Raw genomic sequence first — 14,016 nt, 5'->3', positions numbered from 1 at the left:
GTGATATCGGAAAGACACTGACAGGAAGCAACACACACTGTCAAGGAGTGGGGATGGTTGTTCTGACACTCGGTTCAGCAAATACAGAAGCAAAAAGAAATGATCATTATTCACTGAGGTGTTACATTATTTGTTTTAATAAAGAATTAGAGACAGAAAGGCACACGACTCTGGGGATGTTGTTTAGTGTGTAGAAGTACACACTGACAACCTCTGCAGCTCACACACACTTCTTCATCAGCTGTTTGTGTGTGTGACATCCAAAAACAGGAGAGCACTTCTGTTTTTGTCCAAGCCTGAGCCAGGAGTTGAACGCTGAGCAATAATGAGCAGAGAGGCTTTGTAGTATATTTTGTGGCCTCACTACTAAATCATATTAACAGTCTGTGATTGCTGTGATTTATATTCAATACTCCCATCACAGATGTGATATCACCTCCTCTTTCAGGGAAGACTGCGCGACGTTTTTGTCCAGTTATCCCTTCAGTGTGGCATTAACCACCCTCCATACACTTCCGCTCGCCTCACCTCTCCCTGTCTCTGTGTGGCACGAATCACCCCTCCTACCGGTGAGTGGGCTGCAAGTCAAATTAGCTCTCCGTCATCCTCCGCGCACCGGAGGCTACTGCGGTAAGATGCGACGCCGAGTCGCGGCGGATGAGATGAGATGATGCGCAGTGGCCGAACGAGTCCGGGGAGACACGGAGGACAGATCCGGTTCTGTGCGGGGCTCTGATTTCTCACGACGGGACCGAGCGGAGCGCACGCCTCAGTGGTTTCCGAGCTGTAGCGCCAGTGGTGCAGGCCGACTGGAGGCTGATCCCGAGGAAGGATGCTCCACAGCCCGAGGATGGTGGGAACAATAAGGAAGCTGAGAGACATGAAGTAAAGGACACTTGATTCAGAGCCTGGACATGAGGCACGGAGGCATCGAAGGAGGTGAGAGACGGTGAAAGGCTTTGGACGTGTTGGCTGCGGGCACTGGTTCTGCTGGTTCAGTGCGTTGTTTGACGTGGTTCATCTTCATCATAGAGCTCCACCGCCTGCTGATAGGAGTGGGCTCAGTGTGATCTGCGTGGCTCGAGCCTTTTTTCCCGTTTATTGAATCTCTTTGAGTGAATCCTTTCCGCTGAGTGGGCATCGGGAGTGGATCCACGGGTTTACGACCACCTGTGTTTCATTTTGAGTCCATTTGATGGTTCTGTATGAGCTGATGCAACAACTAATCTCACTGGCACGACAGTGGTCATGGTGTGAATGCAGATTTTTCTATAGAAATTAAGGCTTGTTTGTGCAGGAGTAGAATGAGAAGAAGCCACTGGGGTTCAAATGTGTGACCTCTGACATCTCACTCCCCCTCAGATAGGGTGGCTGGATTCAAGTGAACCAAACCAAAGTCGAACTAATTCCCTTTTCTGTGCTGAATCATCAGAAATGTTTAAAATATTTCCATTTTCAGGTCTAACTGCTTTGATTTTTAGCCTCTTCCTGCTGTGATTCTTACTGTTTTAACCATGTAACCACAGTCTCTGCATTCATTTTCCTGTTTTTCCCACTCCTCTGCAGGTTGTTCTGTGAAAGCTGAGTCAGTGATGAGGGCGGTGAAGCTCTGAAGACGTCGTCACTGAGCATCAGTTTGGATGAAAACAAACTTCATATAGTCCTTTCTGTCACCAGGACTGACAGCTGGACGTCCGACCCGAGTGCTTCTCCTCTTCATCACAGAGGAAACTCTCAAAGTTAAGGAGCGATAAAGGGAAAAAGAAGCTGGACCTTTTATTTTTGTACAAAAACTTATATCTTAAGATATGAGATGAACAAAAGAGTCAGCTCTTCAGCTCTCTCTTGTGCCACTGTCAGAATGAATATGAGTATTTCAGCTTTTTCATAATATTCAGTGTATTTTTTCCAAAGTTTGATCTTTTTGCCTTTGAGCTGTCACGCTCTGAATCAGAAACAGACTCTTGATAGTAGCAGTATTCCCTCTCACAAATGAGAATTCAACTTGACCTGACAGTCTGCATTTTAATAATGGATAAGCGAGGACAAACCAATAAAACATAGATGAGGCCAACAACAAGCATCATGCTGCAGCAGAATAACAACAACAACTACCCATGCCTCAACGTGTCAGGCTCCACCCGGGAGATGCTCCAGAAGTGCTCCAGAGCTGCTCTGCCATTTCCAGGCAGGCTGGAGCTGGGCGACCTACCACTGATCCGGGGTCTCCGAGCCTGGGCCCTGTGCTCCAAGAACCGTCGGAAGGCTGGCGGCCTGCTGGGAGGTGGACAATCTCCCACAGCTCCCCTTGCAGGCCGTGGGAATGTGACTTCCTGTTCCAAACCTGCAGACGTGTACCTGAGTGGGGAGTGGGGTCGTATGGGGTATGGGCTTCCCTTGGGGCTGGATGCCAGGCAGGCTGAGATTGGAGCTTTGGTAACAGTTGCCACCCTGAAGACCTCAGAAGGCAGCGGAAGGACACAGACTCAATGTCTCTTCCTCCAGACTGAGAAAGGGAGCTGTTTGTACTCAACAGCAAAGCCTGTTTCTGGTGTGACTAGCAGTGCAGGTTCCAGCGTGGTTGGTGGGTGGCTAAGAGGGAAGACAGGAGGAGGAGGAGGCAGAGACGCCCCGACTGGGAGGAGAGCTGGTGGGCCAACTTCACTGACACAGACTGGAGCAAACCGGGTTAGAGTGGGATCAGGACGGAGATGGAGGAAGTCTGGTAATGCAGCAGGCCGTGAGAAACCAGTTGTGAGCAGAGAGAGACAGCAGAGGAGCAGGGTGGATCCTGCCGGAGAAGTCACCCTGGAAACAATGAAGGAAGTGCAAGACAAAGGAGCCTTGCACAGTAAACAGTTCCCCAGCTCACAGCAGGACAGCAAGAAAGCCCGACAGGAGAAAGAGGGCGTATGCAGAACTCCCAGATGCTGCCACAATGCTTTTCCTAAACCGTGCACTCAGTGTAGAAGGAGAGCACAGAGAAGAGAAAGCCAAGAGGAACAGGAGGGAGGTGAAAGTCCAAGCAGTGAAGAGAAGGAAATAAGGAAGGAGAAGGATGAGGAGGAGGGAGGTGTCAGTGAATTGGGGTCATCTAACTTAGTTCTGGCTGCACCAAACCCTGACCTAGAATCTAACAGCAGTCACCCAGAATTCCCCAGTGGCTGTGTTGATGAAGAGTTTAGAGAAGCCGAATGCAACGAGGAGCTGAAGATGCAAAACTCTCCTGGAAAGGACGACGTTTCAAAGAAAAAGCAGGACACAAACTTTGACATGATGAAAATACAAACTGCAAACCATGATTTCATTCATGTGCCGTCTGGAAAGTTGACTGAGGACTTGAGATCAAGACAGGACAGACCAGCTGAAGATCCCTGTGAAGACGTGGTGGCTGGCGTAATTGGATTTTCTGATCATGTGGAAGCAAAAGAAGAACCTGAAATAGAGAAGGAGACTGTAGATGTTGAAGAGGAGGAAAGGAGCTTCACTCAGACTCCTACTGACTCTACAGTTGTGTCTAAATGTTGCGACAGTGTCTCTGTGTCCAACTGTTCTGCCTCCATCAACAATGCATTCTTTCCCGAGTCCTCCGCTCCACTAGAGGGCAGCATCTGCACTGCTGAGCATGAAGCTTGTTATGTTCAGCAGGAGCAAGCGCACAGCCAAGGAGAACACCTGAGGTATGAAAAGAGGGAGGAAGACGATGGACTCACAGGTAAAGAAGAACTGGACGTTAGCACATGTGAGGCCTACGAAGTTAACGCTGTGGCTGACGAGAACAACACTGTGAAGTTCAACAACACTGGAAAGAGTGAGGTTTTCTTTAAAAATGAGGAAAACAAAAGTTCATGTTCAGCTCTCAGACACAAAGATCCGTCCGTCGCTGAGACAGATGAAAACAGAGGCGACTGTCAGACCACTGAGTACGTTGTAGGGAACAAACTCAATGGTGAGAACGGGGATGATGCTGAGGAGATTTGGAAGACGGAGCACGTGTTGAACGATAAAGGCGATAACGACAAAGAACAACACACTGAGGACCAGAGCACTGCTAGTGCCATACAGCAGGATAATTATGAAGTAGAGGGAAACTGTGCAATAAAAGACAAATGGAGGTTGCAGGAATCTGCAGATGGAAGCAGGAAGCAGAAGAAAGAGGACGGAGACACAAGCATCACCCATGTTGAAGAAAACAGAAAGACCAACACTAATGTTGCCTGGGCTGATTCCTCCACCTCTCCTGCACTCGCCCTGGCTAATCCTGCCCCTTCTCTGCCCCCCCTGGGATCCATGGCAACCGGCCTGCCCTGTGTGGTGGTGGAGGAGGCGGAGAAGGAGGAGGAGGAGGAGGAGGAGGAGGGTGGCGACGAGGGGGTTGGAGTGACAGCAGGAGAAGGAGGTCAGGAAGGAAGGAGGAGGCACGGGAGAGAGCTGGAGGAACAGGGCGAGGGGGAGAGGGGCTCCACCGTGGCCACCGAAGAAGGGAGGAAAGAGGAGGAGGAAGATGAGTTTGGAGTGTTCATGCAGGCGGAGGGAGCGCCGGCCTGGAGCGAGGGGGTCGCCATGTCTGCCTCAGTGCCTTGTGGGAGCAGAGAGAGTGTTGGTGAGTTGTTGTTTGTCTGTGTTGTTGTATATTCACCATTCTTCTCGTTCTGTCCTCTCTCTCAGCCCTTAGGGAGCTTTAGTGAGTTTCTGTTTGTCATGTGACAGAGGTATTTGGGATAAAGTCGACAGTAAAAGCCTTCAGAAGTGGAGCAGCACTGATTTACTAACAGGAAAATATGTGATTTTGTGCTGAAAGAACATCAACACTCAGAGTATTAGTGCATTTTTAATCTTTTGTACAGTTTGAGGAACCCAGGAGGTGTTTAAGGTACATAAATACAACACTCGAGTATTTACCAAGACAAATACTCCAAAATAAGTGCAAGTACCCTTTAAAATATCTACAAGTACAAACATTAAACTCTACTTGTTTGAATGTACTTGTACTTTTTGTTATTAGTATTAGTTAATGAAGGTGTATTAGTGTTTACAGTATCATAATGAGACTTCATTTAGTACCAGTCAACTATCACAAAAAGACGTAAACAATAAAATAAATACACACATAAAAACTAAAAGGCTGTAAGAAAAGGTTGGGAAGAGGTTTCACATTTCACTAAACCGTTTTATTACCTAATAAAGTTAATTTTGGAGAAACAAGTTTCTCAGATGAACTCATCCAAACATTTGATTTGCAGTATAAGCAAACACCCCCACAGCTGCCGTCCGATCTGGCAAAAATAAACTCTTACAGAGTGAACAGGCTTCGTTTTAACTCCTCACACAAACTACAAAAGAAGATCTGGAAGTGGTGACAGTCTGACCACTCAGACAGTTTGACATTTGAATCGTTTGTGTCTCTCTGGACAATCAACCACACAGATAAGATCACCACCTGTAATATCAACGAGAACTGTCTGTTTTAAAATATGATCTTTAATAATGTGAACATCACAAACCACTGGGACCATTTAGCTACAACTAGGAGCAGCAGTTTAATGAACGTTTACCTGAAGCGTGTTCCTCAGATAAAGTCTGGACCTGTGAAGAGACGATGAGACCAGGTTTGGGACAGCGCTGCTAACTAGATGAACAGTTTAGACGATGGATGGAAGGAGTCTGGATGGATTTTATCGTAATCAAAACTTCGCACACTGCGAAAGAAGAGCTGCCAATAATTTGACCTTTATAAATGTATTTATTTTGTGGTAAAAATCTCTATTTAACTAGACACAGTACAGCTAAATGACCAAATCACTGTAGTAATAGTGCTAAAATTTAGCTGGTGCTTTTTATGCTAAAAGTTTCATCAGTGCTACTAAAAGGTTTATTCATCTGCACTGAATCAAAGTGGAGACAGACGAATGTTTCTGAAATTTATATGAACCAACTGAACCAACTTTTGTTGCTTTCATGATAAGGATATTAAATAACATCCCTGTGTCACCATAATAATCAACTCTGTATTAAGTATGGCTTCTAGTCAATTAGCAAGAATTAGCGACATTTATTAAAATCGAATTAATACTGAACAAAAACGTCCTTTAATGACATTAAAGGTGACTAAACAGTTGTGATTCTGTAATCTACATGTGTTTGTTTTCTATGCACCAACAGCTCTGGCCGTGGAAATAGGTCTGTCCTGACCTGGTTCTCTAACCAGTGTCTCACTCTCGCTTCATAATATTAATCATTCAGAGTTGGTTACAGCAGGGAGGAGGAGACAAATGGGGCCTGGGACTCTGAGCTCCCGTTAGCCTCAGGTTATGGGGCAGTGGGTGAAAGGGGGAAGTCACACGAAGCCACGGACGAGGGAACTGTCTGGCAGATAAATCATGCAACATGTGAGCAGGGGACTGTGTTGTATGAAGGTGTGTGGGCAGCGGAAGTCAAACTGAGACACAAACCCTTTCTGAAATGTTTTCTTAGAGCCAGCGAGTCGAACAAAAACTCTCCCGCTGTGTTTGATACTGAAAAGCAACTTTTCAGCAGCAGCAGGAAACGCAGCAACACAATGAGAGCAAACGCTCACGTTCACTCACCTGTTTCCTCGCAACACGGTATAAAAAAGGCCCCTAGTGTCCCATCGCTGCTGAAAGTAAACCCAGGGTGATGTGTGGAGCTGGTTCCTGCTGTGTAAGACAACAGAGCAACTACACAAAACCTCTGAGCTCGTAAGAGGAACGTTAATAACGAGATTCTTCTAGGACAGGGCACATTAAAAATATCATTAGAGCTGGGATGTCATCCTAACGGGCCATGTAGGTTTAGTCGCTTGTCCGTCTACATCATGTGAATGAGGGCAACAGCATGACATGAGGCAACATGACAGCCACGCCACAGGGACCGCGCGCGAGTGTTCTACACTGTAGTGATAAACGTGTCTGTGTTTCTCAAAGCTGCACTGGGAAGTCACGCCATCCCCGGGGAGTCCACCCACTGGACGCCAGGCTGGATGGACAACTCGTTCCCCCAGTCAGACGACACCTGGACAGCCTTTCCTCAGGACTCGTCAGGTGGAGGTCAAGACGCCGTGGGAGAGTGGTGGCCGACCGGCGCCGTGGAACAGAGAAGAGACGGACTGTCTGCCAGTCAGAATGTGGTAAGTTGTACTGGTGCTGGGTTCTTTCATGCAGTCATAAATTACACTGTCACATACACACAAGCAGAAAGTTTGTGCTCTAAGTCCAAGGCAGTCATACCCTAAAGGACACATCTATGATAGAGCCATCTAGATGTGTGAAAAAGAAACTGGCAACAGCTCAATGCAAAGTGTGTGGAAGAAGTAGAGAAAGTGTTTTTCTACTGTAATAGATCACTTAATTAAATAATGAACGCAAAAAAATGAAGATAAGGCCTAAGATAGAGATCCACAAGCTCATTAAAAGGGGTTTTGTAATGCTGTGTTACAGCTGAATAATAGTTAGCACCAGTCATGTTAATATTTAATTAACAGCTTCAATTAATTACTGTTAAATACTATTAAATATAATGTGAAATTTGCTGTAGCACATCATTACATGTCCATGTCCTCACAGAAGCAGCTCCTGTAATCTACCAGTAGTAAAATGACATCCAGCTTTTAATAAAGACTTATGTACGTGTATAGTGTGCATTTAAAGATTGTACTCAAACTCTGTTACTGTGTTCCAAACTAGAACTAAAAGTAAAAATAGTCTACCTTACATCAGCCTGCTTCTTAAAAAAAAAAAGAGCTGCCAGCTCTGCAGGAAGGGTCTCCCAGTGGACGATATATGCCGTGAAAAGATGCACATGAAGAAGTAGCCCTGCTGTAAGCTCTGGTGAAGCAGACTGATGGTTTTTTAATGACTTGTTCCATATGCAAGTGTCAACTTCACATGAGAGCTGCAGAAATGGATGGATTATGGATGTTCAGACACTTCATGATGGTGTCTCTGTGTTTCTCCTGCAGGTGTCTGTCTTTGCTGAAGCCTTCCCCTCGCCGCCTGGCTCGTCCGCAGGTGGCCCCTGTGACCTTGATACTGTTCCCACATTGACCCAGCTCCTGAGGGGCAGAGCCAGCCAAGACCAGGGGTAGGGACCCAACGAGTGAATTAGATTCATGCACACGCATCAAAATCAAGGAACTAAGAGCTTGAATTTTAAACAAGGACCTTGTTTGATATTTTATGTAAAGATTTATGATGGAATCAACATCGCTGTGTAGAGTCATATGTCACAGCCACCAAGTGGTCGATGTGGTGAACTGCAAGTTGGACACGAGTAACATGTGTGTGTGTGTGTGTGTGTGTGTGTGTGTGTGTGTGTGTGTGTGAATTGCATTTTCCTCTATTTTACCATAGGTGTTAAGTAACTAAGTACATTTACTCAAGTACTGTGCTTAAATATAATTTTGAGGTTTTCACTGGACTGTTACTCAACTATTACTCGAGTACTGCTTAAAATACATCTTATTGGCATATTTACACTTTTCTACTTCAAGTAAATTTTAATTCTGCTTCCATCACAGCATTACTTGAGTTTGTGTATTTAACCAAAGATCTCACTGAGATTCTACATCTGATTTTCAAGAGACACAAAAGCCCAACAAAGCAGGAGAGTTCCAAGACTGTGTAAAACATAATTCTTAATTAGTTTGATTACCGTACATACTGTAACATGTAATTACAGTAGTGCTGTGCTGTGCTGGGTCTGTGCACTGAATCATTGTTCGCTCTGTGTGTCGTTTGTTGTTGAAGCTGCAGGTTGTTGGACAGTTTCCACGACTTGAACAAAATGATCGGTCAGAGATACAAGAGAGCCAGCGGCGTGTCTCATCACCTGCTGCTGAAGACTTTACACCTGGAGCAGCCACAGACTGTGAGTTTCATTCGCACTGACAAACGTTTGGAAAACAAAGAACCACTCGACTCACATCCTGCTGTTTGAGAAAACACTCATGTTACAGGAGACTCTCTCCTTCTCTCTCTCTCATGCTTCAGGAATTAGCACAAAGCGCTTCGTTGTCACTTTGTGCAGCTTCAAGGTCATTAACTTGAATTTGTCAGCACGTAAAATGAACTGATACTGTATTCCTGTTTGGCTGACGGCCTTGAAAGCTGCAGCTTCATTCAAATGACGTGACTGCTGTTATATGCAAAACACTCCTCATACTTCACTGTTGTAGATAAATGACCGTGTGGAGCAGGCAAACCATGTCAGAAACAACAACCTGCACAGTATGCAAATGTGTGGTTTTCTCCTTTCAGACTCTTCTTAACAGTTACTTCCTCAGCTGCATGCACACATGCACTGCACAGAAGTTACAGATAGTACTTCTGACTTCTGAAGGCTGAGCTACTTTAAGAGGGTCAGACAGGTATTAATATGTTGGTTCCAAATTTGTTTCTTATTTGATAATTACTGCAATAGTGATTCTGCTAGAAAGATATAAGATATAATATAAATATGCAGTAAAGTAAAGAGATTACAACAGTGCAGAAAACATGTACTTGTCCTGCTTTAATTATGTTACTTTAAAATCTCATTTTTCATTAGTGATTATTACTTTAATGCTGCAGCTGGTTGTGCTGGAGCCTGTTTTAACACCTTATACACTATATAACAATATAAGATGAGCACTACAGAGGATTTTAGAAATTTAATTAACAGTAGAAATGTTTTGATTGTTCTTTTTTTAGATCATTTAAAACTGATTATTGTTATAAACCAACTGATAAATGTGTTGTGTTGAAAACGTTTAGCAGTCTAATGTCACACCTGCGTTGTTGTGTGTGTCTTTGCAGGAAAGCAGACCTGCTCTCTGGACGGCCAATCGGCGTCTCTCTCCCGGCCTCCCCTCGGCCAATCAGCACGCTCAAAATGCTGCGGCCAAGCGACGGCTGTCATACGACTACAACAGAAACATTATGGAGTAAACTCTGCAGGTTCAGGAACAGTTGGACTCATCAGAGTTTACGTGAGGAACTGCAGGGTTGGACTCGACAACAAGAGGTTTCTCAAACCTCTGGATTCACAACATGAATACTCTCTGCTAGTCAAATACTGATCGACCTTTTGACTCCTTGCACACTCTCCTGGAGGAGTGTTTTCATTACACGTGTGCCACCCTGTTCACCAAACGTTTTTGAGTTTCCTTATCGACCCAAATACCAGCACGTTGTCAAAGACGGTGTGGACGGTGATCACCTGCCGTTACAAGGTACTCGCCACCATGTTGGAGAAGGAACCAACTCTCATAAGATTATCATATATCTCTGTAGAGTGAGAAGCTGTGTCATCGACTCGGTGAGTTGAGCCAAACAGAAACGTGGACAAACAAGAAATCAACTCATAAATTAATAAAAATAAATATCAGTATCATTTCTGCATTTATTCATCATGGTGATATTCATGATTTATGGACATTCTGTGTACTTGCTAACTAGCCGTCTTCCAGGTTTGTAGAAGAGATGCTGTGAGGAGCAAAGTGTTTCCTTCATCAACTGATTCAAATCAGCAAATTGAGTTTTTTCATGGTTGTGAAGTTTATTATAGAAGGAGGCGTCCAAACAAAATAATTCAGCAGTCTGGTTCACAGAAGGGATGTTTTCATCAGAGAGAAAGAGACGGTGACATAGAGACGATGCTCTTTTGATGTCATTTTATTAACATGGTGGCTTGACCCTTGTGACAGATGAGATGGGAGTTGTTATTCATATATTAAAACCAGAAACAGGAAGTGTAGGACTCAGCAAATGTTCTGTCTCATTTTCCTCCTGTTCTTCTTTTTGAAGGCAGAACGTGTTTGATCACACTGGAGAGAAAAGTAACGTGTTAGAAAGCTACCTGCAGAGTGTTGAACGTGGCTCCACTCTCCACGTGGTGACCGCCACTTTTTTTTTTGACATTTGGCAAAGTGATGCATGTTTTGTGTATTAGCTACAGGAAAGTCAATGACAGGAGTAAAACTGTTTTAGTTCCTCAGAAACAAGTTTGTCTTCCAGTTAGTGCCAACAGAGGGTGAAAGTGCCAATGTTACCGAGGTTCCAGAAGTGCTACAGACACATTGAGGAGGAAACGCAGCCTCTTGTTTCTCAGACAGACTGAGGTGGACTCTTTTTGAACTTTTTTTTTTTTTGTCTGGCTTCCTGTCTGCTTCTATTTCAGCTCACTCATTTGAATGCAACACAGTTTTGCAACCGAGTCCACTTCATGGGCAAAACTTGAATCTAGCTGCCAATCAAAACAATATTTTGAGAATGTTGTTCACATCTCGACCACGTCAGTGATGCACTGTACATAGTTACGTTACACATATGATGACATAAAATCACCTCAGAACGTTTATTTCGCGCTGTCCTGTATATTTCACCTCAGTCATTTGTGATGAAATTCAGAAACGATCATCGTGTGTGTGTATGTGTGTGTGTGTGTGTGTGTGTGTGTGTATGTGTGTGTGTGTGTGTGTGTGTCTGCCATTTGTACAAATTCCTGAAAAAGAAAGAGATGAATATTTTCTGACATGTTCAAATGAGGAAGAAGGAGTCGTCGCCTTGTTAACTGATGTAATAAAATGATGCTGCGTCATGACCAAGTGCTTTCATCACTCAGTTTTCATCACTTGACAAATAAGATAAAGCATTTTGAAACTAATTACCTGCAGAATAAACGTCTTCTCACGTACAGCACAAATTCATGTAGCAACCTGAGGAAGGTGCCACAGTGGTGCAGTGATCCTGGCTTTCAGTATTTTCACCAGCTCTTTTTGCTTGTGGTTGGTCCTGCAGGTCATCTGGTTTCACCGCACAATCCAAACACACACTGATTCATATTGGTGACTCTAAACTGCCTGTGGATTTAACATGAACATGCATGGATGTCTGTCTCTGTGAGTAAGTCCTGTGATAGACTACTGATCCGACCTCGGTGTATTCCACCTCTCACCCAATGAGAGCAGGGATCCAGCCCCACCACCACCCTGATCGTGTCTTTTTTTGACTAAAGAATTATTGAAACTTAAAGACTCAAATGGCGTTTCATGTTTCAAGCTAGAAAGAAAATCATTTAGTCGTGGTTCAAAACAGGTTCAAAATAGCAGCTGAGCTGATAGAAACCTTAAGGTCACAGGCTTAGACTTTGTGCTTGTGGGTAAAGGAGCCCTGATTATGAATAGACCAATAATCAGGCCAAACAAACAGATGAAGAGATGAAATAGGACAAAGTGTGAAATGTTTCTCTATGACCTGTTTCTCAAAACATACTGTGACATATTTACACGTATAAATGCATGTTTTTAACATTTTTACTAAATGTTTGATAAAGTTGATGATGCAGGATGTGCAGTACGCAGCCTTAAGATTTCATGAAGTTAATTGTTCATTTGCAGTTTAGGCAAATGTTGAAGACATTCACTGACTCGCTGTTTAATAAAAAGCCAGCATCCTGTACGAAACGCCACCAACATCTCCGGAGATCCGTGAGTCAACTGTGTGGTCGAGCGAGAGTTAAGGATTTTATTTGCTGAGTTAAAACAGCAGCTGCCTGCTGCAGCGCGATAACAGAGCTCTGTACTGAGAGGTAGAAAACAGGCCAATGTGCAGCAGACTGCCCTGACCTCACCGTTTACACCACGAGTCAGCCGCTCTTTTACACAAAGAGCACAAACAAGACAGCGATTACTTCCAGGAGAGACTGACACAACAACAGAAGTTGTTTTATTTTGCATGGCAACCTCTGTCAGTGAAAGCAAATAGCAGATTACAGCACGACGGCTCAGGAACTCAGGACTCAGCTTCCTGTAAAGTGGAATTTAACTTAAGTTTCATTCATCTTGACTTAAAGGATTAGTTCAACATTTTCGGAGGCATGCTTAGTAATTTCTCTGCCAAATTTTACATGAGAAGATTAATAGCACATTAATGGTTCTGTTACCTTTGAACACGGCCACACTAGCTGTTTTCCCTTGTTACCAGGCTGCTCAGATGCTGCCTGTTGCCTCATATTTACCGTACACATGAATGGATTACTGAAAGGGCCCACCGAGCACAGGCAGAGGAGTCAAAGAGGTCAGGGTCCCGAGGCAAAACGCAAAGACAGAAAACAAGTGATAACAGAAACAAAATGGTCAAAAACAAGCAAAGAACGTATATAAATAAATAAAATAAAAAAGATGCAAAACAACCCAGAAAGACAGTGAATCTTCAAAATAGACTCGCTGCTAGATGATTGTGACTTTGTGGGTATAATGAGAACTGTCTGCTGGCCTTGACCGAAACAGTTGTTCCAGAGTGATGGAGCATCAGGGCAAGAAGAGAGGAGGGTGAAATGATGCACCCATCATGACTAATGCCTACTGTACAAGTCTGTGGGGGCAGTGCTATGATCTGGGGCTGCTGCAGTTGGTCAGGTCTAGGTTCAGCAACGTTATGAGGTCAGCTGACGACCTGAATATACTGAATGACCAGGTTATTCCATCAATGGGTTTTTTTTTTTCCCGGACAACACGGACATGTTCCAAGATGACAATGTCAGGATTCATTGGCCACCACAGAGTTCAGACCTTAACCCCACTGAGAATCTTCAGGATGCAGCTGTCCGACTTCCATCATCAAAACAAGAGCTTGGTGAAAAATGAATGCAACTCTGGACGAGAATAAAAGTTGAGACATCGCAGAAACTTATTGAAACGATGCCTAAAGGAGCTAAAAGTGGTTCATGGAAATATTAGCGAGTGTGAGGGTTTTTTGAACGGGCAGTGTATAAATCCAGAGCAGAATCACTCAGCGTGAGAGAAACAGCAGAGCTCAGTCACACCAGAGGAGGATCAGAGAAGCAGAAATCTAAATCATAAAGGTTTGTCTGACATCTTCCAGCTTTTCAAAACTGTGACAGACGCTTGTGATGATTGGATAAATGCACCTTGAGAGTTTTCCAGGATTTAGGATGACACACTTCCAGGACTCTGATGTGGACACACCCTCCTGATTCTACTGTGGGAGGAGGATGCGG

The 14,016-nt window shown here is 44.3% G+C and overlaps 1 protein-coding gene across 1 annotated transcript; it reads left to right on the top strand.

Moving 5' to 3' along the window:
- Positions 1–644: 644 nt before the first annotated feature.
- On the top strand, positions 645–11,578 carry si:ch211-14c7.2. The gene is made up of 7 exons (XM_026372820.1): positions 645–939; positions 1,567–4,309; positions 4,388–4,603; positions 6,945–7,147; positions 7,979–8,100; positions 8,766–8,886; positions 9,813–11,578. The coding sequence occupies exons 2-7, from the start codon at positions 2,065–2,067 to the stop codon at positions 9,942–9,944; spliced, it is 3,039 nt and encodes a 1,012-aa protein (XP_026228605.1). The 5' UTR covers positions 645–939; positions 1,567–2,064; the 3' UTR covers positions 9,945–11,578.
- Positions 11,579–14,016: the final 2,438 nt, after the last annotated feature.

The sequence above is a fragment of the Anabas testudineus genome, chromosome 13, assembly GCF_900324465.2.
Source record: "Anabas testudineus chromosome 13, fAnaTes1.2, whole genome shotgun sequence".
In the NCBI taxonomy this organism is placed as follows: Eukaryota; Metazoa; Chordata; class Actinopteri; order Anabantiformes; family Anabantidae; genus Anabas; species Anabas testudineus.
Note: the sequence above shows the minus strand (reverse complement) of the source record. Positions and strands in the feature narration are given on the sequence as shown.